The sequence below is a fragment of the Onychostruthus taczanowskii genome, unplaced genomic scaffold (genome assembly GCF_017590055.1).
Source record: "Onychostruthus taczanowskii isolate IOZ18803 unplaced genomic scaffold, ASM1759005v1 scaffold28, whole genome shotgun sequence".
NCBI classification, from domain to species: Eukaryota; Metazoa; Chordata; class Aves; order Passeriformes; family Passeridae; genus Onychostruthus; species Onychostruthus taczanowskii.
This window is the reverse complement of record NW_024500128.1, coordinates 7,291,960-7,317,769: the sequence shown is the minus strand read 5'-3', so window position 1 is coordinate 7,317,769 and position 25,810 is coordinate 7,291,960. Positions and strand designations below refer to the sequence as shown.

The 25,810-nt window shown below is 37.1% G+C and overlaps 1 protein-coding gene across 4 annotated transcripts in view; it reads right to left on the bottom strand.

Annotated features, from left to right (window-relative positions):
• SEPTIN7 (septin 7) overlaps positions 1-25,810 on the bottom strand; it is a 79,436-nt gene that overhangs the window by 44,662 nt on the left and 8,964 nt on the right. For 3 of the 4 annotated variants that reach the window (XM_041407741.1, XM_041407744.1, XM_041407743.1), the window contains exons 2-3: positions 18,692-18,696; positions 15,896-15,998 (exon numbers count right to left, since the gene is read on the bottom strand). In XM_041407741.1, coding sequence (XP_041263675.1) covers positions 15,896-15,998; positions 18,692-18,696 — 108 coding nt within the window. The remainder of the gene's footprint in view (positions 1-15,895; positions 15,999-18,691; positions 18,697-25,810) is intronic. The other variant, XM_041407742.1, reaches the window with a different exon arrangement.

The following is a 25,810-nucleotide window of genomic DNA, read 5'->3' as shown; positions in this document are numbered from 1 at the left end:
AAGAGAGCTAACGAGTGCAAAGAGCTTCAGAATAGCTTCTATATATTCTTTTGCATTCTTCTCAGCCATCTGTAGTTTTAGACAGACTTCAGATTCAAGCACCCTTTGAAAGCAGTAAACTGAACCAATTTCTCTGTGAGTTCCAAGGCAAAAAGGAAAACCCTTCAGAACAGCAGTGGCCAATACACCCACAGAATGACCGTGAGCCAATGGATCACTACATTTGTGCAAGAAACAATTCTGCACTTAACCTTTTACAGTGCCTGTCTTTGTAAGACATGAATCACACGAGTCAGATGAAGAGTTACCTCGAGGATTACTGCATGGATTTAGTGGTACTTCATGGGAGAAAGGGCAGGACCAAAAACCCATCTAAGGTTTCAACAGCAAACACCCACCAGCTCACATGTAACAAAACCAGCAAAACCAGCTTCTGATAAAAGAGGTAGAGATTCATGCTTTCAAAAATTCCCCATGATACAATATTCAGACCATTTCCAAAAAGCTCAAGTAGAATGTAGGGAATTGCATTAATTCTGAACAGTGTCTACGCACAAGGTCCCAGGCACACCTGACTGAAGACAGGTCAGGAGCCTCTCCTTACCAATGTGCTTTGTAACAACCTGTTAAGTGGCCACTCATTTATCCTAATCTTGTAGGGCAACATGGAACATACCACCTCTACTTCACATAATTCTGAGATTCCAAAGTGATCTCATCTCAAAGTCTGATGAAAAAAATGCTGAGGTATTCAGCAGAGTCAAGATAAGAGAAATCCTTGTGGGACATGGGGTACCATCTGACAACCTCTTTTGGCACATTGCCAGAGGCTGAACAGAAATTCACGTGTTAGCATATTCAGCCAAGGAAGATGGTTCTCCATGAGCCACAGCTCTCTGCTGCACCAGCCAGTCACATGATTTCCAGTTCTTCAGCAGCACCCAGTGCTAAATTTGAATCACAGGATTCGAAACAAGAGAGCAGCACACAGCAGGTATATCTGTCCCAGTCACATTTTTCCACCTTTTTATTCATAAAAATTCAATTACTAATTAGTTCTGCAAATCAAAATTTACATCTCAACACTAAAAACAACAAAAAAAGTTTCCTATGTCTCCTATTTTCACCTTCCCCTTTGGTACATTCCCACCTTCACACCCAGCATAAAAAGTCCTCACCTCCTCCAAGAATAGCTCAAAGAACCACAGCTTTTGCTTGCTGCTAGAAGCCGATAGCTCTGAAGCTATACATATGTTTTGACATATGCAGTCACTTTGTCAGAATATGTGGAAAAAGCTAAAAATGGTTTTTGAACAGTAAGTAATAAAAAGCCTTCCGGAAAAGGTTCAAAGTACATCAACAAAAAAGCTGCAGCCAGAAACATCAGAAACAAGAGCACTACAATTTATTGGGCATGAAAGAATGCTAAATACACTCAACAGTACTGCTATGACACAGCAGCTCAAACAAAACAAGTAGAAGGGCACACAAGAGACAGCCCTTCATATTCCATTCTCAGAAGCATAAGCATATTCAAGATACAATTTAGCCGAGAAGTCACATGTGAGTATCTACAGAAACAAAAACAGTCTTTCTACTTATCTTAGTCTTAGCTAAAAAATAAAAATTCCTGGGTATTTTTACGTTTATTTTAATAATTATTTCAACGACACTTCATTTAAAAGCTTCTCACTGTATCAAGAAAACCCATCTGAGTTCACATCTTTTTGCACTTCCACGTAGCAGAATTTAACATAGAACTTCATCTACAAAGAGGCCTTATACAAAATCCAAAAAAGGCAAATCAGCAAATTGAATCTGCAGATTATTACAAGTAAAAGAAACATCACTTTTATGCTTCTTTGTAATAAATAGGTAACATTAACTGAGATGTCCATGTCACTCAGATAATAATATTCATATATGTGACAACAATATCTGACATCAAAAACCGTGGTGTTTAACAGGATAGATCCTTTATGGGGAAATACAAGGCAATTACTGCCAATCTAAATTGGGAATATACGCCCACCTCTCAAAAAGACACTGCAATCTGCAGTATTTCTGTGTCAAAGTTTATCTTTTATCCTTCTGTTGAGTTAAAAGTGCTAAGAGGCTCTCTCCTCTTACCCAAGAAGAGCCAGCCTCAAGCTTCATCGGAAGTGCATGGTTTGTTAGAACCATTTGGGGTTTTTTGCATGAACAACAACAAGCAGCTTAAGATATGACACTTGTCTAGGATGTGACTCTTCTACTTTACTTGCAAAGGTGTAGTTCCCAGCAGCTGGAGAATTAGAAAGCAGTATCCTGCTCCACATTAAAAACCTACAAACAACAACATGAAAAAAGCAAAGAAAAAAAATCCCATCACTTTAATGTTGTCTGGATATGGCACTTTCTCAAGAAGGAGCACAACCCATAAAAGTGTTCTGTAAAGCACAAATATGAAGAGCACATAGAAGTTATGAAGTCTCCCCAAAACCATCAAATGCAGTAAGAAAAAAAATAACCTTTACTGCAGCTAGAGCTCTAACCTGAGTGCTTATTTTTGCATTTGACAACTTAAGGCTATCCTGACCTTAATGTGATACATCTACATAAAACCACTAAGAAATATGTAAACAAGTAAAAAACACGACATGTTTAGTGAAGTAGTGAAGCATGGCTACTGGGCTTTTTTATATTATTGGTGTTTCATTGTAATAATTTACTTATTTAAATATTAATCACATTCAACATGCCTTAAACTGATTTTTTTAAGCTGACAGCAGGAGTTTTAAGGAGACTGGTAAGTACACATATTGACAAACACAGCCTTATTTGAGTAAGCAGAAAAAGTTCTCTTTTCTGCTAGAAGTTCATCTTGCTAGTAACAGGGAAGCCTTTGTCTCCCTGCTTTTCAGCAACACAAAAAAAAAAATCCAAGATGCAATAACATGTCAGTTTTAAGATACTAGAAGAAGAAGATAAACAACGATGGATTTACTCACTAACTGCATTATCTTTTCTGTAGCAGTTTATTAAAAAAGACAACAAGAAAGATCCTCACAATCTGCATATTGAAATTAGTGTAATTTTCAAATAAGAACTGTCATTTTATGCCATTTAATAAAATGCTATTCATTTCCATCTATTTTGAGGCAACTCAATTTCATCTCTGGCTAAAATATTTTCACTTTCTCATTAACCCGATACTGTGAGTGGCCTAACTTCACCTCATTAGAAATTTAAAAGCATGTCAGGACACAAATTTAACCACAGACTGATTCTAAAAGGTATTAGATTCACAAAGACTTCAGAGTCCTATCAAACTATCAACATCTTCCATCTCCCTGAGCTCTGTATCTGATTGAAATGGTATAAAAGCACTTTCAGAGTTCAGCCTTTTTTGAGCCAAAACACACCACCTCAGTGGTAAAATGACAAAGGTGAATGGCAAAGACGCTTTGCAGCATCTCTTGTATATGATGGATCTCTACATGACAATGCTGTCCCTGGAAAGGCTTGGACTACTGAGTCCTTAAACTGATTTGAGAGAAGCATTTGTCAAGTAATTTTAATAATCAGACTAGAAAGCCTGTATTTCACCACAAGTTCAAGAAGGCAACTGACACTAGACACTATCATCAAGAGTGACTCCAAAATGGGATTGTGCTTAATTTTATCCAACCCAGAATCCTTTTCCTGAGAGAGGACAAAAGCAGATGTTCAAGAGAAACCACATGAAAGTGCCTTGAACAGTGGTTGGACCAGATGATTTTTGAGAGATTCCATCCAAACAAACTATTCCATGATTCTGTAAAAAGGCATGCAAACAAACAGTGGTGCTTCCTTGAAATATCACTTACCTCCCAAAGTTTATGGTGCTACTTGACAGTAATCTCTATTTTGACCTCTTCACAACATGTGTATTTGAAAAGTTATAAACAGTAAACAAGAAACTATCAACAGCCAGGCCCACACACTATCAAATTTGAAGTTTGTTTCTCAAAAACCAAAGGCATGGAGTTCGGTGAGGCACAAACTTCAAGCACAAAATGGCTGCTTAACATTTATTGCAAGAGGGCTGTTTTGTAGCCTTTTAAAAGAGCTCGAGATGAAGACTCAAGAAACTGCAGGAGGCATGAAATTGGAGACGTCTTCATCTCTACAGAGAGCTGTTTTCTCCAAATTAGTATCATGACATGATTTCAGCTACTGTCATTATGATGATCCTCCTTCCGATTTCCTACTTATCCTACTGCCTGTATCTTTGCCTGGTATTAGGCACTCAACACCATTTAATAGGCACTAGAAACACAATTAGAGGACTCTACACTGTGCCCTAATAGCAAATTACTTCTTATAAATAAAGTTTATTTATAGAAAAAAAGACCAAATAGAAAACTTCAGATGAGTGCCAAAACAGGGAACAAGAATGAATATATATATGTATACACACACACACAATGCCTAGAAGTTTGTCTGTTGATTACATAGCACAGCTGCTGCCTTGAATGGTAGGTCTCAACTACTTTCTAATTAGGCAGGTATATAAAAATGTTATGCAACTAGTTGTAGAATAAATGCATTTACTGTTACTTAAAGCAGAAGCTGTTTTTGAGTAGAACCTCAAACCGTCCAAGTATCTGCAAAGCTCATAAAATACTTCCTCTGAGTCACTTTTATTTTATTCAGCCATCTGAATGCTTGCCATTTGACATAAATCAACCACAGCAGATAAATTCACAGTGAAATAAAAAACTGGACACTGTTCTCAGTTCAAACCACAGCCAAACAGTATATGAAAATCACATTCTTTTACTTATTGTAGACTGAAATAGCTGTGATGATTCAAGCCAAACTGTTTCAATTTGACAAATATTTAAAAATATTTTAAAAATATTTAAATATTTAAAATATTTAAATATTTAAAAATATTTAAAATCTCACCCAATCATCCAAGTCTCAAGTAATTTCTCTGCATTCAATCACTAAAAAGTACCTGATAAGGGAGTTACTTTACTAATAAACAACAGTGGCTAAAAGGATCAAATTGTACAGGTCAAGAACAGTATTTCAGAAACACAGCATGGTTTTCTTCTTAAGAACATGGATTCAGTTTTTTAACCACTAGACAGTATTAGTCTATTAAGTGGATTAGCAAGCACCATGCATTATTGGATTAAGGTCTACCTGTATTGAAGCACAAGTGGGTATTGCAAAATCACTGGCAGAAGACATTGCCCTGCAGTAGTAATTGGTTTAGTTTTTTTGTTTCAGTTACTCAGAAACAGGAGACAATATATATTCTTGAAATAATAATTCAAATAAAAATTTTACTTACCCTAAGATAGTAATAGAATAGAACTTGAAAAATTCTGGCACAACTTTACAGAATAAGCAAATGTGAAATGCTACTTTTATTGATACAGTAACCTATGTACAGGAGGAGTTTTGACAGAGCAACTAAGATCATACTCTTCAAGGTTTGACTTAGCTGGAGTTTCTCTCAAGTTCACCAATGCATCACAAATGCTGCCATGGAACACAGGTGGGGTGTGGGACAAGTGGCTTCTTTTGTCCTGCTCAAACCAACCTCTGTACCAGTTCGCTCACAGGCTTCAGCGTACATGGAAACAAGGGGACTGTGTTTTTGTTTAAAGCTACTTTTTTTCTGCACTGGAAGATTCATACTAACAAGTTAACCTCCGGCTTTTTCAGAGCTGTGAGTGTCACACACTGACCTATACAAAGAGATTATATGATTACTTTTCATAACTACCGTTGCTGAGAGCACTGAAGAATGGTTAGTCATAAACCTGAGCAAACATCAAAAAGGTTTTCACATTCCCCAAGTTTTTGGCCAGAAGTCTGGAGATACAAGGTTAGAATCTGGTGACTGAAATGTTCAGAAGGGACATCTCCTTTAAAATAATTGCAATAAACTTGAACATTACTTTATGTTCCTAACCTATCAAGCAAAGCACTGTCACACGTCACCCGAGAGCCAAGAAAACTCATCTTCAGGTCCTTAAAAATCCCCTTGTGTTATTTTTGTTATTCAGTCCTACATGAAGAGAGGGTATTTTTACTGCAGGGTATTACAGTAATTGCTCAAAGGCTTCTTTGACAGACTGTGCCAATGCCATGTAAGGCATTTTCTTGGATGACAAAAAGAAAACAAACCAAATAATCTTCATCAATGTCAGATGAAAATAGCTAATAACGAAAACAGCAGAGCAAAAAATAACCGGAAACTGACAATAAACTGTCTCCATCCATCAAACCAAGGAAAAACAGATGGTAAAAGAGAATTGCTGACTTCTGAGACAAAGAAGTTGCCTCTCCGAAAACCTACAGCTCCCTTTAAACTCTGCAGCGTGGGACAGAAATTTCAACAATATCTTGTCATCAGAAAAGTCACGTAGATGTGAAGACAAATTAATGGATCACAGTTTAACAGAGAGAAAGTAAATGTTTTACAGATTTACATCACAGGGTCCAAGGAGATAGTTATAGATGAAATATCAGCCAGTCCTTTACCAGATTATTACATCACAGTTGAACCACTCATATCTTTCATGAGCCAAACTTGGAATATTCCTGAGATTCCTCCCTGTCATACTTGTGAATACAACACATAATATTTCTATCTGGAAAGACAGATGACACAGGCAATGTGCATGAAGGCAAGAAAACCGACGGAAGTGTGCAGTGAATGCCCTTTGGTACTCCATGCTATTTGATCTGATCAAGCACCAGCAACTGCTTATCTGATAATTATATACTTCAGCAGTGGTTTGTTTAACAGCTGTTCAGTTTAACACAATGCTCATGATCCTCTACTGAAAAGCGTTCCACAGACATCCAATAACTTCTTTCCACTTCAGACCACTGAATTACTATTTTTTCACTATCTGAGCAACAGACAAGGGACCCATGATTATGGATTTGCCCATAATATCAAAATTCAACATAAAATGACCTCAGACTGCTATTTTAAAAGGCACTGCTGCTTGTAGTTGAGATGTCACCTGGGAATGCTCCAGATTCTTTTCAAAAACACAAGCTGTCACCTTATACAGAAAACAACACCACTTCACGTATCCCAAGCAGTATAACAGCATAGCCAGATGCTGCTAGAACTGACACGATGTTTTTATCCAGCCCACATTTATCTGTGTCCTTCCATCGCACTGCTTCTCACTCCACAGAATGCTGAGTTTAATCCCCTTGAATTACAGACCATTTCTGCCCTTCTGAGGAAGCCTCTGTCCCATGAAACACATTTGTTTAGCTTTCACAGGAGAAGTTTCATGAGAAGAACCAGAATGATGCACTTTGCATTAACTTTGACAGACGTGTTCCACTCTGAAGACAACAGCACAATTCTGGCTTAAGGTTCCATCTATGACCAAAACCAAAGTTTCACTGACAAAAAGCTAAAAGTGACTGTGAAATTAGGAAACCAGGACCCTCAAACAAAGCTTTCAAGTTTAACAGAGGGAAGGAACTATATCAAATGGCATTACAAACTTAACATAGCTTAAATCAACACTGACAGAAAATTAGCACTATTCCAAGATACAGTGTAAGAGTTCTCAAATTTGTGCTCTTGGTAAACTACCTATAGAGAAAAATCCTACCTATAGAGAACGAAAGTAAAGGATGACAGGAACTCAAACAGAAAAAAGTAATTGGATTAAACAGTCAGCTTCAGCAGCCTTTCTCCCTTCCAGCCACTGATAAATCTACATAGTCTGCCTGAAGAACTGCATTATGGTAAAAATTACTGGAAAATACCATCAGATACACCATAAGAAGTGAGAAAAATATAATTAGAAGATGCTCATTCTCTTTAATAAGAGAAATTCAAGACAAGACTATGATACAAACTCTCATTTATCAATAAATGTGCTCAGAACCTCAACAGAAAAATATCCCAAACCCAAAATGAATCAGTTGCATATAACAGCCATACTACATAAAGAAAAACACTGGAAAAGGAAGAAAAACCAACTGCTTCAAATGGATTGACAAGGAAGATCTGAACTGACTGATGTAAAATCAGCCAGAAGGAAAACAACCATATTGAATCACATTTAATGGGTCATAAGGGCTTTCCTGCAACTGGATATTTAGACCACAAATACTCCATCCAGGAATATCACTTTGGTTATAGAATGAACCTATTCCTCAAAAAAGTTGTCAGTATTTCTTGATACGGCAGGCAAGATTAACATTTTCAGCCAACAAGAAATGAGAAGCAGTTTTAAATTCATACTGCATATTTATCTGTACAAAAAACTGCCTCATACTTTGAATCTCACTCTGGGCTTGTAGCAATGATGGCTTCAAAAAGCAGTGCTGCAGTATGGCGTCACCTGATTATCCTGGGCTGAGGAACTGGAAACACTACTAATGTGACTTCTACCACGTCACTGCTTACAAGATGCGCAACGTTTAGTTCACACCCGGCTCATGCATGTGACAGCTCAGGACAATCTGCTGAATAGCACCAAAACAAGTGTTGGCCACCTGATAATCAGTTTAAGAAATAAAACATCCATTAGTTTGGTACCTTCTCTAAGATGTGTTCAAGTTCACACATTACTAATTATCCTAATTCTAATACCAAAATGCCAGACTGCATTCATTGCAGCTAAATTGTGACCTACAAACCTGTCACCAACGGCAACAAGGACCAGGTTCAAATGCTGATCTCACCATAATGAACAAGCTTACTACAAAAACCTAAATATCAACAGAGTAATTGTGTGTTTGTGTGCATGTGCACACATATTTGGACGTGTAAAATCAGCAAGCACATTTTTATTTAGAAATAAAACAAAAAATGGTAAGGTAGGAAAAGAAAAAAACACCAGGAAAAAATATTTATGCAGTTAGGAATACAGCAAAGATGGCCTGAAGACAGCTAGTACTGTGACAGATTGATTATGCAGGGAACCATCACAAAAATCCTCAAGGCTTCAAAAATGAAAATGACACTTAACAATGCAAAGCACAATCTCTCATTAGATGTTTTTTATGAAATTTTCTGAATTCATCTATTAGAGATCCAGTAAAATAATTCGCAGCATTTGTTATGAGACTGACATGAAAACAATTTATGGAGTAGAAAAAAAATTTGGAAAAATTATGGAATAGAAAAAAAAATCATCACTTTTTAAAAGAAAAAAACAAGTAATTTAGATTACAGGCAGATTTTTGCCAAATTACGGGTTCATATCCACACACTTGGAAATATAAGTCTCTTCCCAGTAAAGACTTTTTTTACTCTTGCCAGTAGACAAAGAATTTTAATAGAAAAACCAGGATCTGACCAAAATACTGTCACATGAGAAACAGATCAGTTATGCTCACAAAGCTTTACAAAAACATTTTCTTTATTTTTCCAAGAAATATTTTAATATACTAATACTTAGTACTTAAGGTTAGTTGTCAGAACTTAAGTCATGTAATAGCAAGCATCCAATAAGAAGTACCTTACTGCAGTTGGCTTTCATATAATCTACTCAAGAAGCTTTGCATCCAAACACTTAATAAGAAAACAAAAATACAAAGGCTCTTTAGAAGTTATCCAGTAAGCACTACAATTCCAATTAATGTTGTAATTGCAAACAATTAAAAAATGAGAATTGAAGACCAATCCTATTAAATGCCAACTTTAGTTCTGTTCATTAGAACCTTTAAGCTACTGCACAGAGAGGAAAATGTTTAAAATGAGCTTAACAAAAATTAAGAATTTTTTTTCCTATTGAGTGATTAAAAGCCATTATGCTACAAGCAACTTGTGAAAGTATTTGAAAAGCTATGATTTCTAGATAAGCTCAAATAGGTAGATTAAATGAATTTCCCTGACAATAAGTTTCAACAATAACCCATTGTAAAGTTTCCATCAGGTTGCACACTTTGTGCAGGTTTTTTTTTTTCCCCAGCAATAGAAAAAAGAAACAGCAAAATACTATAAAAGAGGCAAAAGCAGCAAGTATGTTGCCAGTTGTAGTTCACTGCATTTACAAACAAAAGAGGAGGGGGAAAAATAAGAAAAAACCCATCCATAAACCAACAAAAAAGTATGAGAGAAGATCTTCTAACTGAAGCCAAGTACTCACATGAATATGTACTTCAAGCTCCCATCTGAAAGTAACTCACTGGAAAATCACGCAGGCCAGTAAACTCACTGTTGAGTTGCTGATCTTTCACATCTTGAAGAGACATTTCTTCATTAAATATTTTCAGCATTCATCTATTCTGCCCTCTCCAAAAATGTTTATCAACCTCTTTCCACAAAAAGGAGTAACAGGCGACTGATGAGGCTTTACTCCAAAACAGAGGTTCCTCCAGAGGAGGATGTCATCTGTGGGCATACACTGGCTCCATTCTGAGTTCTACCAATTTCCTTTGGTTTTACCTCTGCCAATTCTCCTACATTCAACCTATTTTGCTTTGGCATCCCCATCAGGTACATGCTAACATATTTAGCCATCCATTTTTATACTCTGTACTCATCATCAGTGGAATACAATAAATTACTTCTTTAAAGAATTCTGTAATCTTAAAAACAATCTTTTCTTTATATATTCTTCAGGGAAGCCTCGTAATCCTGTGAAGAAAATCCCTGCAACTTTATTTTATTTTTATCCAGTTTTCTAAAGCATCTATTTCCATTATACCAGAACAGTTGAACCAGACTTCAACATTTCTTTATAAAAATAGTACCCTGAGAACTGGAAGATTGTTAACCCAGACCCAGCTGTTACCAGGCAGTCACCATGCAAGTAGCCCAAAAGGGGCTGCAGCCAAAGATGTCCAATGGCACACAGGGCAGTTTTCAGAGGATGAGAGAACTAGAGGAATTCAGGTATTCTAAAGGAAGGAACTTAGAGGGGGAATGGAGGCAGGATACTTGCAAGAAATCTTGCTAGTTCTTTTCCATAAAGTGCTTCTTCTTTGTAAAAACAAGAGGACTCCACCCCAGTCCTGCACTCCCCTGACCATACGCACAAGCCACTGCACGCTCAGCAATGGCAGTGCAGGATCCTCACCAGCCGGGTACTGAAGGTCACACCAAAGGCCAAACACCTACTCAGATACCGTGGTAGACACGACTGAAACCTTAACTAGGAGCATTTCAAATCACAGCAGATCAACAAGAACTGGCAACATACCAAAACTCTTCCTGCTTAGTTGTACTGCCCACACACAGGTTACTTTTCATTTATTTATTCTTCCTATCCTGTGATAAATGATTTTGTTCCTGGCATTAAAACTGACAGCAAGTAAAGTGTAAGTATCTGTGAGTAGCTGAGTGTCTTAGTACCACTGGCTGGTTTGATAAATAAATTGCTTCAGAAAAGGAACAAGTGAAGGGGGTAATTCTAATCAGAACATGATCAGAAGATACAAGTATTAAACCGGTCCAAGCTTTCTTCAGTGAACAATAAAAGCATTTTAAAATCAGGGTGTGCTGCTTCTTTAATGTAACTTCAAGTCTTGCAAAATACAGTCCTTCTCTTTGCATCCATGCCAAAAACCCATGTTTAAACCAAACCCCTTGAGTGTGCATATAATTACAAATGAAGGACTCCAACGATATTGCATGGCATTTTCCTTCCAGTTGTAATCTACAGGTGATCTACAAGGCTAAAGGAACAATTTGGAAACAAAACAGGCAATTTACTATGGGAGAGGTTTCAAAACAGCTTTCAAGTCAAAGCTTCCAAACAGTTGCTCAAGAACTAGGAACTGCGTCGAAAGGTCTTGTGGAAACCACTCAACTCTAAGTGTTCTGTACTTTGGAAATCAGATGACATAAAAAAGCCCCAAACTTGAAAGTCCAACTTCTAATGCGACTCATGAAGCCTGAACACTTTGAAACACACAGCTCTAGGAAAAGTTCCCACGAATACATGTTCTTAAGTACATAAGGTCTATAGGAGAAAGGAATTTTTAAGAATCATGACTTTGCATCTACTTGGGTGTTGGTTTAAATCCCGTTACCAGCGTCACTTCAATACAACAACAAAAGAGGGATTTCCTGACTCAGTGTTTAGAAGGAAGACACACTGAAAAATAACTATTTGTTCCACACCTCACATACACTAAAGCAAAAACACACACCCACTACTTAAGCAAGTGTAATTATATTAACAAACAGACAGAACTACAATTCCACAATTAAGACTTTCTTTAATTGTGAGTTACTAACCACAGTGGTATTACTTCTGGAAGTTTTCTCTTCTTAAACATCTGACTTAAACATATACTTTCCTCCAAAAAAACCCCGTACAGCAGAGAAGTACAGAGAATACTCTTTGGATTTCAGACAGACTAAATATTTATGTCGGGTTCTCAAGTGTTTCAACAAATGTCTTATACTTGAAGAGATTACACAAGATTATGAAGGAAGCAGGCTACCATGGCAAACTTGACATTTTTTCCACTGCTGAGCTTTAGTGCTTCAGATGTAGAATCAGTTGCTTTAAACCACTACTTAAATGTCTTACTTTGAAAGCATCAAGAATGGAGCTCAGTTAAATGTGTACTTCTGCTCACTTTATGTCATATCCTCAGAGGAGGTGCTTGTGAGTTTTTATTCTCAAAACCAACTTGTTGCAGAAGCAGCATGATGAAAATTACTGCTTAGCCTTTGAGAATATAACTAATATGAAATTGTCTCATGAAGATGAAAGACAAGTCAATGAAAACTGATTAATAAGGAAAACAAAGGGCTATCTCAGTCTCCAGTTTCTCAAAAAAAGTTTATAAACACTAACAAAAGAATTGATTCAATTCAGAGAAAAGAAAAAGAGATAGAAATGTCAAAATGTTTATTATGGCTAAATATTATAGAGTAACACCAGTTTCTATGAAGGTTTACTTTTCAATGATTCTTAAAACATTTGATATAAAAAAGGTATTTTGACATCCTCTTTTTGTACTTGTATGTGTGTAGTTCATAATCACTTCACTCATTAGTTGTGTTTAATGTAAACACCATAACACCTGGAAATCAGCAGCTATACTTTACAGAAAAGAGCTCACTAACATTACAAGCATCAGATACATCAATCCTACCAAGTCCTGACTCAAAAGAGCAAGTTACAGACAGAAATCTGTCCACACGGGTCCAAACCAATGCCACCAACCAACTTAGCTCAGGAGGAGAAAACCTGCTCCAGAAACCATTCTCTAGGCTTTTCAACAACTACTCGGCCTTATGCAATCCCACTGTCCAACTTCACTGGCACAAAGAAGTGCAGGAAGCCACCACAAACTGCTATGGGGAGCTCCATCATTCCAGGGCAATAACAGTAACTGGGGAAATATGCATTTTCTGTACTCACATTCACACTTTAGGCACAGGAAATGTTCTACAAAATTAATCTACTTCCCTGCAAAAATTCTTACTGAAACATCAGATCTGTTTGGTGCTGTACTTACTACTTGCTCAGTCACAAAAATCTTACACTGTTAAACTGAAAAAGAATTGTTTCTACAGCAGTAGAAGCACACACAATAGTACAACCATACTGGGAAATTCCCCCCAAACACTGGTCAATTTTCATACTACACATTCCAAAGACAAAAAAGCCATATACAACACTGTGCACATCTATTAAGTCTAACTGATAATTCCACACTAATGTACAACAGGAAAACAGTTTCCACACAAATGCATTAGATGTGATGTCAAACTTCATGGACACCTGAAAATAGCTGGACACAGATCCCAGATATGATTTGTTTTCTTTGTTGTACCTGTTTAGTAACCACAAGTATTGTTTTTCTCTTTTTGCCTTTCAGAACAAATGGGTAACACACTCACTATCTCCAAATAAAGCAGTCAGCAGATCAGCAGTTGTGCAATCTGCAGTAAAATGTAGCCATGCACACATAACTCTTAAGAGTAGAAAGAGCAAAAGAATATTTTAGATAATCTCCAAGAGATAATACATCAAATACTCTTATTTTTCCAGCACTGACCATACACAGATAAACACTACATTCTAACTTTTAAACTTTACCAAGTAGAATATAGATAATTCCATTTACTATTACAGATTTGTATCATTATGTCAGCTGAAGACCTCAAACCAAATTACAGTACACTACCTCACAGGATGAATACAGTAACAAATAATTACAAATCTAACAATTTACTCGCAGATCGCATTACAGTGTTTGCCAACACAAGTGATCAGTAATACACAAATTATTTCATCTTCATATTTAAAAACAAACACATTTTTTCAGGGCAGACTATTACCAGGCACTTAACTTTGAAACAAAATAATTTCTCTGCCCCACCCCTCCCCAGATGTCCCTAGAGTACTAAAAGATCAGCCATCATTTTGTTTAAACACTCAGTATCAAGTATCTGATTTCTATACTTGGGGGTCAAAAGAATAGAATTACAGGCATTTTTAATTTAGGAAAATACTGCCACCTTTCCTAGTAAGCTTCCAGACAGTGGAACAAATTTCCATGAAAACAAACGAAGTCTTAGTAATAAGCACAAAAAATAGTAAAACTAGTCAACATCTCATTTTCAATCTAATTTTGGACCAATTTTTCTTCTTAAGAGTCCTCCACCTTCTACAGATTTCCTAAATGTAATTGCTTTAAACTATACAACAAGGACACAAGAGAACATTGAGGTAATTTTGCAGACTTTCTCCAGCTGTACTACATTCCTACATCTACCACTTATGAGGACAGTTTCATCCCTTCCTCCTTTTTATTACCTGTAGATAGCAGAAAACCAAATTTTACTTTAGACTTAACAGTTTTGTACTAAATAATTAAGTACTTGATGACTGGTTCCTTTATAGTCTAGCATCCAAGTTCCAAAAGAAAAAAACAACCCTCAAATTTGAAAAATTCTAGATCACTTCTGTAATCCAAAGAAAAATATACATTATATATATACATATATATATTCAGTGAGTTTGTACCAATTTGCCTTTGATTTCTAACTCTGTCAATAGTACTGTTATGTTACATGCTACATGCACATAAAGCCTGCACAAGAAATCCATTGTGCTGATGACAAAACAAAGCACTATCAAGCTAGCGCAATTACAAAAGATAGAACTAGATAACAAAGTGACAGATGGCTATTATAAAACAATTCTAAACTATCATTATTGTTTTGTTGATTAGCATGCCAAAACAGGGTCTCATATTCAGTAGCATCAGTTACACACCAATGTACCCAACTTTACTAACAGTCCATTATCATAAAAGTACTCAAGAGTGAGAAAAGAGAAAGAAATGAGATTCCCTAGCAGGAAAGATGACAAATTTGGGTCATGACTGAAGACTAAATGAACTGTTCTGAATGGAATTATTCATTCAAACTAACAATAATTTCCCATTTACTGTAGTCCATAGGGAACAAACTGTTTACATTTGGTTTTCTTTGCAACCATACAAACTAGAAAGGTTTGTTTAAATTAAAGCTTTGATTTTGCAGCATAGTGTTGTGGCCACAAAAGTGCAGAATAGACAGGATCCTATTGCCTGGTTATATACAAGGCTTGCCATGTTGCACTCAACCATAAAAATTTCTTTTTTATTCAAATGTAAATCAAGTTCAAATTATTTCAGTCGTACTTGCAAGCAGCATTTTAGACCAGATCCACACCAAACTGTTTTCCTAAGATCATATGAACTACACAGTTCTCACCATTTATTCGTCTCCTCATTAACTTGTGGACCAGATATGTTCTTTTCCTAACCAACCTAAACTTATCAGTCCAGCAGGAGAAGATCCATGTTTTCTCCTGAGATTATGCACAACATACTTACATCACCATCACAGATTTTAAGAACTACATCAAAATACTTCTAACTATCAACATTCAAAATAAAGAAAGAAACTTACCTACTACCATGAGCGTGAACTCAAATCCTCTCTTCACAGACTTTCGGTAAACTTGATTTGGAAGATTTGCAAACCCCACATATCCTTCAAGGTTCTTCTGTTGCTAAAGCAAGAGATGTTTAGGAAAAAAAAGTTAAAAGGAAAGCAAGTAATTTCTTAATTGGCTTGTTGTCTTAGTTATTGAAATGTTCACTTTGACATTTGTAGAAAAGTGCTATCTACCCAACCTCTCAACAACCCAAGCTGTCTACATTCAAGACAGTATAATGAATTGCAGCAAAAAATGCAAAAAAAAAAAATTGCTTTTGACTAGATGGCCAAAGAACTGGCACAGAAACACAGGTATACTAGGAGTATTTTGAGCAAATGCAATTGCCATATTATGACTGTACAAATGCAACAGTGGAGCATGTACAAACAAATTAAAACATGATCAACTTGGTACCAAGGCCCATTTGAAACACAGGCCAGCAGTATGAGTGCACCCTTCCTATACTTTCCAAGTCATGGTGGTACTGCCTCAACACTACGGGGACCAACTTGACACTTCTGCTTCTGTGTCACTCCACTGGAGGCCTTCATGTTAAACCCAGACTTACACTAATTCAGCACACCTTGCATAAATTCTCCACACAGGCAAAACTTCAGTTGCCTTGTACTCTGAAACAAACTTACCCAAAATAGGGCCTACTGTGAAACAAGAGAAGAATTCTGGATGTTAGCCATTACTTCTCACCACATTAATGAAAATGCTGGAGGTGCTTAAAATGCCTCCTCCTCACTGTACTAGATCCAGCAATCTTTCAAAGCTCAACTGTGCTACCTTTACACCACTCTTCCAGCACAATCCTACAACTGTTTGTTTATTAATGTAGCAGCTCTGAGGATAGTCTTATGAGACTGGATAATTTAGATATTTTATAAAAGAGTCTCAAAACACTTTCTTGAGACAACTGTCTACTAAAAGCAACACAAGGCACTGCTTGTCATGGAGCAATGATTTCAGCCTTTAGGTTATGTCCATGCAAAGTTGAGAGGATGTCATGTGATGGTGGTACTGCCTCACTTTCAGGGTTTGAGAGCTGTATTTACCCACAGAGCTGAAGTGCTGTCTACAAGTTCAAATTCTACTCCCTAAAATTATGTTTATGAGCTTAGAGGAATTCTAAAAAAAAAAAAAATTGTAAAAAAATTTTCTACGACAGGCAGTCGTGGTCAGAACTTCTCTGTATGGGATACAGTACGGTTAATTAAAGTTTGGTATGTGGTTGACTCATTTATTTTGAAATTTTTTCTTTCTAAAACTGACAGAATAAATTCAATGCAGTAATAACTCAGAATTTTTTAATTAAAAATATTTATTTAATTAAAGCAAGGCTATAAAACCACTATCACTTTTAAAGTACTGAATGCAAGAAGAACTAGCAGTCCAACAGCACTAGTCAATAAATGGACACTGTTTTAAGTCACCCAACTGATTTCTCCATTTGGCAAACAAACTATTAACAATCTCAAACAAAACTACACCATTGCAAAGACTAAGTTAGATGCTCAAGTTTCAATACTCATAACACAACAAACATTATTACTTCCCTAAATGTAGGAACCTTTGCACTGTGTCATCAAGGAACTTCTTTAAAGAAGCTTTTTGTTTCAAGATAGCCTTTGGCGCAGCTATAATCTAATCTGAAAGTTTTTAAAGCATGTTAAAAATCAGTCAGGAATTTAAAATCCAAATATTTGTTTTCATTTTCTAATCTATTACTATACGTAAGGAATGGAATTTATCACAATCTGAAACCCTGAGCTGGAGCCAGTGCTTCAGAGATATTACATGACATGCAGGTCAGTGCAGTTTAACATATTAAAGGGCTCCTTAACAGTGCAGGTCCTTAATAACCATTAAGGATGTGGAACTCCTATTCATCCTGCCAGATATGAAATATCTAATCACAGTCAGACACTCCTAATAGTTCTACTTGTCTACCTGCATTTTTTAGTATCTACATACCTTTTAATGTGTGTTATGCTTACCAGAAACAGCTCAGCCCCTCCATAATCTAATACTTTTGCTTGAAAGAATGGGTTTCCACAGAATTCTTGTTTTGAACTAAAGTCATTTCTCTTCCCTTTCCCTTTTTGAAGAGCTCCACACTTCAGATAGTTTTACTCTTATGAACTTTTAGATCACCGAGTATAAAATGCTAAAAAAGAATAGATGGTAAATTTTGGGCTGTTTGATTTATTAAGTGGGTCTACATTAATTACACCCACAATTTTAGTTAATGAAATAAAAATGGCAGTAACCAGAAAGATGAAGATGTATGAAATGTTACAATGGGCATTAATGCTGTGTTTAATGTGAGCATTTGCCCTCAATGGAAAGAGCCTTTTAAAAAATTGCAGCTGGATGCCAGTTTCAGATTTCTGGTATAAAATTGAAATTAAAACTGAAGATTTCAACATACTGGTTTTTTAATGGTTGCCTTTGTTCATAACTTGCCACATCTAAAGAGACCAAAACAAATTAGGAATTGAGTTTTTTTAATTCCTGCTACAGCTTTTAAAAGAACTTAGTATTTTTTTTGTAAAAGAGTTGACTTCCACTGCCTTCAACACGGTGCCAAATGAGATCTCATGTTTCTAACACTTAGAATACCTTCCCCTTAATTTTTATCCCTTCCTGATTTTCAGCCAGGTGCTACCTGAGCTAAGTTTTAGTTCATCTACTAAAAACATAATGCTGCTTCTATTCCTACATTAGCTGTAAAACATCTACATCAAGGTAATACTTACAGCTACTTTGTAAACAACACATTTCCATCATTTTCACAGTTGAAGATATCAGGAGAATACATCCAGAAGTAGTCCAGTAAAATGATGAATTTGAACCATTGCAGCAATGTGTCCATACAGGTGCAGCCACAATCCAGAGAGAGGAACAGGAGAAATGTGAGAAAGAAAAGAAAAGAAGAAAAAGTTACTTACATTTGATCAAAGCAACTCACAGTATTTCTCATCTAGTATGCTCAGGATACAGCATTTTAAGCAGAATCACAGAATGGTTTGGGATGGAAGGGGTATTGAAGAACATTTACTTCTAAACCCCCTGTCATGGGCATGGACACCTCCCACTAGGTCAGTATGCTCTAAGCCCCATCAAACCTGACCTTGAACACTTCCAGGGATGCAGCATCCACAACTTCCCTGGACAATCGGTTCCAACACCTCACACCACCCTCACAATAAAGAATTTCTTCCTAATAGCTAATCTGCACCTATCCTCTGTGAGTTGAAGGCCATTTCCCCTTGTCCTCTCACTTCATCCCCTTGTTAAAATTCCCTCTTCACCTTTCTTGCAGGCTTCCTTAATTGACTTTGTTAGTAACCTTAATTTAGTTTGGATTATACATAAAACAACCTAATTTCATGGTAATATACCACATGAACTCCAGCCATTTAATGATCAATACAGGTGGCTATAAAATAGCTCTTTTTACTTCAGTTATTCAGCATGTTTTTTGTTTGCTATATGCACTGGGTTCAGGGGTGTTTCTTCTTCTGAGGCGTTCACTAGAACATGCAATCTCATTTCACCACACTACATAGCATCTTTATTAGTGTGGAAAAGGCACAAAGATCAAAGCCATCATCCCCCAAATGTCTCCCAGGGTTCTGTATTTCTAAATCACTTTACACATTCAGTGAACAGTGTCAATTCACTTCATTTGCAACACCGAGCATTAGAGCACTGCTGCAACCTTGGGCACAACTGTCATGGTTCAACAGCCAGAAAATAAAGAACAAAGCAGGGAGCACAAGCTAAGTGTCTGTTCAACAACATCTAACTCTGCATGACAAGAGGTCTACAACAGCTCTCCAACACACCACTTACAATACCTTAACTAAAAGCTGTATCACAAAGATCCTGTTTGTCACTAAACATCTTCCCATGCTTGAGTATTTCAATACATTGATACTTAAAAAGTAAGTAAAAAAAAATCATCTTAATAGCAAATCCTAGTCCAGCAGTTAAGATGCTTCTGCACCTTAATATCTAATTTTTAATCAATCCTGTAGTTCCAGAGTCTGTATTTATTTTTAGAAACTTTACACTGTGATGGAAACTGCAGTTCCAAGTGGCACTGAAGTGTCCTTTTCATTAGACTTTTCTACCTAATGCAATATAAGCCTTCTGTTTCTACAACCCCTTCATGTTCTATCAGCATCCAGAGCCATACCAGTCAGCACACTGGGTACACTGCTGCTATACTCTTCTGAGAGGACAGAAAAGCAAAGCACTGCTGATCAATCAGCCCTTCTCTGTACCTTGCAGAAAGGAGGCACAAGATGCTCTGGGAGGAAGCTCCCTTTGTTTTGGGAGGAAGACAGATGCATACGCAGCAGAACCAGAGCAAGCCATGCAGGCTGGAACATAACTAATACTGCAGATCCCACAGCAGTCCCAGTACTCCAAGATTTTAATATGAATCACCTTAAGTACTACATTACTATCAGGTGTCATGTTGCACATCACTGCTTTCAACTGTGAAAGAAGGTGACATCATCAAGCACTAGTTCACCCAAGTGCACACAGGGGCCTCCTTCCCTGGACAAAAGCAGTACTATTTCAAATCCTGTCATCCAGCAAGAACAGCCACGTGGGTCACACCAAAGTTCCTGCCTCCACCAGTGGCCGGAAACATACATCTAAGGTAGCACATACAGCAGAATAAACGGAGCAGTGTTTCTCTTAACACCTCCACAGTCACCAAAGACCCACCTCGCAAGCATTTAGGATGGGGTATTTCTTAACTTGAACAGCATTTGACCAATTTCTTTTCCGCACACACTCTTCTTATAACCACAAAAACAGCATCCACAAAAGTCCCTGCAGGAAGGACTCCCTCTGTACGTTGTTAAAAGGATGACTATCATTTCAAAATTACCTCCTGTTAGCACAGTAGTATCTTCATTGGAAAACAGCCCTAATCATCTAACACACTGCATTCAAAGCAGCCATTTCATGCCTCTTATTGCTCCTGCTGCTCTTACACAATTCTGCTCTAGCTCTGTACTACTCTGAAGAAGCCAGGGCAAGAGCTACACACAGTATCCAAGAAACAAACACAGATCCAATGTCTGATCATGTGCTACCTCTTACTCTCTGATCCTTTTACCAATTCCCAACATGCAACTTATGTGATTCCTTCCAAGCACTGAGCTGACGACACTGTGAACTGTACACAAGACCTCACTGCTGAGCTCTAAAAAATGTTCACAGCTTGTCACTGAGCATACAGCACAGCAGTCCACGTGTATCACTTTACATTCACCCATTATGCATTCCAGCTATCACTGTATATCAAGTCTTCTAATATTTTCATGTTCTTGTAGTTGTCAGCTATCTCCAATCTAACTCAGCACAAATGAAGGCAAGCCATACAATTATAAATTTGGCCTTAGATGACTTTCAGTGCATCCATTCTGTGTACTCAATGTTGCTTTAATGTACATCTCCCTCAAGCAAAATGTCACAGCCCACATAAACCAGCTGCAGAGCTTGTGTTTTTGGATCCATCACCTGAATCAATGAATTAATAGCCAGCAGCAAACTGCTCTAACTATGCAAATGAGTAAAAAGAGAAACGAGGCATCAGTGGCTTCCCAAGCAGTTCTAAAGGAGATCACCGATAAAAAAAAAAAAAAAAAAAAAAAGAAAGAAAAAAAAAAGAAAAAAAAAAGAAGAAGTAGTTTCTTTTTAAATAAGTGTATCATCTTTGTTATTGCCCAGACACTGTAATTTACATTTCTCCTTTATTCTGGGATGGCTGTGTTCAGGAATGATAAAGTCGAAGTCATTCTTCAGATATTACCATCTGGGCCAAAAGATGAGTCTCTGGCCTAAGGTCTAGTGCCTGACAAAAGAGCACACCTTATCCCTCTGACTAAAAGGAGATAGAAGTCCAAGGTGACCTAAAGCCATTTTTTACCTCTATGACGTGCAACCTGAGAGTTCAGCTCACACTCAACACGGGTAAGTGCAGCTTCTGTGCACTGGTACCAACCAGCCTGTAATATGATGTTATGAAAACTCTTTGAGGATTTATGACATAGCCAAACTAGCAGCAAATATCAATGAAGACAGCTGGAGAGAAAAATTGAAGACCAAACAGAAGAGCAGTGTGACATCAGGGAGCCACTGTCCTTTCTAATCAAAGTTGGTTTTAGCGCTTCTCAATCAAACTTACTCTAAGAGAAAGAAATACTTATTTTTCCTCTAGTCACCTCCTAGGAAATACTGCTTTTAAAAGTACCCAGGAATATCACAGAAAACCCCAAAGTTGTTGAAATCTGATCACAACACAAAGTGATATTAGAAAGGGCAGGTACCCTCTGCATTTGGCATATGACAGCAACGCTTGTTGTCATCAACAACGAAAAGCTGATCATTCTTCACGTATTTCACACAGCTGGAACCAGGAGCACCCTCTGAACACATTTTTTTTTCTACAATCTGCATTTGCTATGGTGTCCATTTATTTTGGTAAGGTAACTAGACATAGGGCAAGTTTTCTTGATACACAATTTACTTAGTGCTGCTGAAATGCAAGAATTTGCACCTGCTCTAACAATTATTTCAATAATTAACACAGTATTTTTAGAACTTTTAGCTGAATTTCTGCAAACCCTTTAGCCGTGCAATATCCTACCCCCATGCTGCGAATATGACAAGTTTGACAGTTGCTGGTTCTATGCATAACAACTGGTCTATAAGCACTGTTTACTTCTATTTCCTCCATTATCCCTGACTGGTAACTTTTTATTTTCTTCTTTCTAGCACTGCTTGTTATTTGAAGTCTCCACATCAATACAGAGAAGCCTCCAAAACTTGCAAGAAGACCTTACCAACATCTTCAAAACCCCTTTAAATTTTCTACAGTTTATCTAATGTTGCATTTTTTCAACTTGTCAATACATAAAGAAAACAAGTAAGACATCTCCCCATCTTGTCTTCCCACATCTCAGAGACACAACTGCACATCTTGCAACTTACAGTTTTTGTTACTGCATTCTTAAAATAGATGCTTCAGGTAGCAGTATTTAGTGTAATAATGCTTCTACAATCCATGAGCATGTGTTAAGATAATATGTAGTACCTCAGCATTGACTTTTTTCTCTGCAAAACCTCTTAAGATAAAGACAATCCATATTTCAAAAAAAAAAAAAAAAAAAAACAAAACACCAACAGAAAAAAATCCAAAGAACAAAACAACAAAGTATGGAAATAACAATATAAAAGGGAAACTCATCAGATCTATTTGCAAAGTTAAACTTAAGCTGAGCATCTATGAACACATTTGTCCTTTCACTATTCAAAGTAAAGTAAAAATATTTGCTGGGTCAGTAACATCTGCTGTAATCTGCATGACAGAAGTCTAGCACTGATGGAAAGGAAATGAGCACTTCTAGTCCCTCAAACAGACACCAGCTTCAGCCTTTCTTTGCTTGGAAGACAAGACAACAACTTGATTTCCAAGCATGAACTGAAGGTATGGCCTACATTAGAAAAAATAAACAATATTTTCATAAAGGATTGAAAAAAAAGGAAATCCTTTCAGTGCATAACCACAATTAAGAAATTAGGATTTTTTCAGTCTCTAGTAGCAAGCTGAAGAAGCCAATAAGTACTAATTTCAAACACTGATCCACTGAATGTACAAATTCCACTGTTCCTCAAAATCACACTAGGCATAGTGAGCGAGCAGGTAAAGAATGAGCTTTGGGCTTCCCTCTTTTTTCCCATACCAGACACCATCGTCTGGCTTATTAAAAATAGTGCTGAAATACATGTGATGTCTAAGAGCAAAAGGACTCCACTAGAAAGAGTAGACAACATAATCTGTCTGTTAAGCTACAGGCAGCATGACCAGGAGGAAAGCACAAAACTCCAAAGAAAAACAAACAGGATGTAGTAGGCACACTACTAAAGCTTAAGTTCTCCAGTAAAAAGAAATCTGAGAGACTTCAGAGCCAGTGTACAATAAATACACACAACAGCTATAGCCAACACAGCCAGTGCTGCACTTCTTTGAGCAGCCAAAGTGCAAGAACTACAGGAAAATGAAGCCAGTTAAGTAGTAACTAATTATAGTTATATAAGGGGCAGAGAGGGAGGAAAGTTGTCAAACTATAAAAGCAGGCCTGTATAACTAAAACATACAATATTAAAAAGTTCTACCCATGATGACTCCACAGAATAATTCAGGCCAGCCACACACACTGACAATTTTTTTTATTAGTTCAACCTCCACTACAATTAGCTAGGCAATTAATTCCTTGAAAATAAACATGTTTTGCATTTTAGATCAAATTTTAAAGTACAAGAATACTATTTTAAAGCTGCTTGAGTGTTTGTGCATTTCCCCCTTTATTCTGGTTTTTAAAAACCCCTTAGTCTGCCTGCAGAGAGCAGCACACAAACCATCATCACACAGCAACTTGCATCCAACCAAAATGACCAACTAGAAATCACATTTGACAGTGAAGTGACCGATTATCTTCCACTCTACAAAGTCAGGGTCGAAATGAAATGGCAGCTGGGGATCCTGTGTCAAGAGCATCAACCACACATCACTTGGCACGTCGATCACCACCATTAACCTCCCTAACTCTTCTTCCTCAGCTTGGCTGCCCTTGAATGTTTATTCCAATACAAACACTGAACCAAGGGCTGAAGATGAAAGATACAAAAGAAAAAACAAATTAAACATCAAAAAAAATCAAACCCAAGTATGGAAGATCCCTGGCTACAAAGCCTCCAAGGGAAAAAAATAACCACTAAACACAAACAAACAACTCCAACAAGAATGAAAACAAACTTTTTCCACTTCATATTTAACATGTCTCATGTCTATTTAACTTGTGGATATTTCTCAAAAGACACGTAAATAAAAGATTTTAAAATAATTTTTAAATGCCAAAAAAACCCCTACTAACCAATACCAAAATGGAGGCATCTTTCAGACAGTTTTATCTCACACTACTTTCATCTCCTATGACATCAACTACACTATGGTTTTGAAAAGAGACTGTTTTAAGGAAATGGAAATCTCCCCCAAGTAGGTCAGTGCCTCTAAGTGGAGTCCATTTCAAGAGTCTCACTTAGCACTGGAAAGGAAAAAAGCTCAGTAAGTATTAAGAAATAAACTAACGTGTCATGCCGCAATGTATCATTTAGTTCCTTTGTCACATCCTTTTTCAGTTCCTCCATGTTCATTGCATTTTCCTTCCAAATTTGCATACAGATTGATCAGTTAACTGAAAGATTCAGCTGGAGATTATTAAAAAAAAAAAAAAAAAAAACCCAAGAACAAACCCAAACCAACCGATTCCCACACCAAATCTCTGGGTGAAGCAGCAGCAACAGCACAGGTATCTCATGTAAGCCCAAGCACAGGAGTCAGTTTCTCAGGCAGAATAGATTGCTGCAATCCAGCTGGCGGTATTTCAACCAAGGGACTGTGAAAAAGGCATTTGCAGGTGTGCACTTTGCACTTCCTTCTGTTCGACGCCTGGAATCCCCCACAGAAGTGAACTCCCCAGCAGCACATCCCATTCTGCCTCCTCATCAAGCAGCTGTAAGGATGGCAGGACAAGAAATAGCATTATTACAGTTCTAGCCCAAAGGGTTACTATCAGATCTAGTAAAATTTCTTGAACATGTAGGTGCAGAAATGCTAATGAGAGGTGAATCATTCATGCAAAAATACTCAAGCACATTCAACACAGTCTAAATGAAGTATATTCCCCTTAAAGTGAGAAATTACACTACTTTATCCTGATGCTTCTGTTAACATGGACAATTCTCATTTGAGAAGTAACTGGGGTGAAGGGCTTTTACCATACATTTCT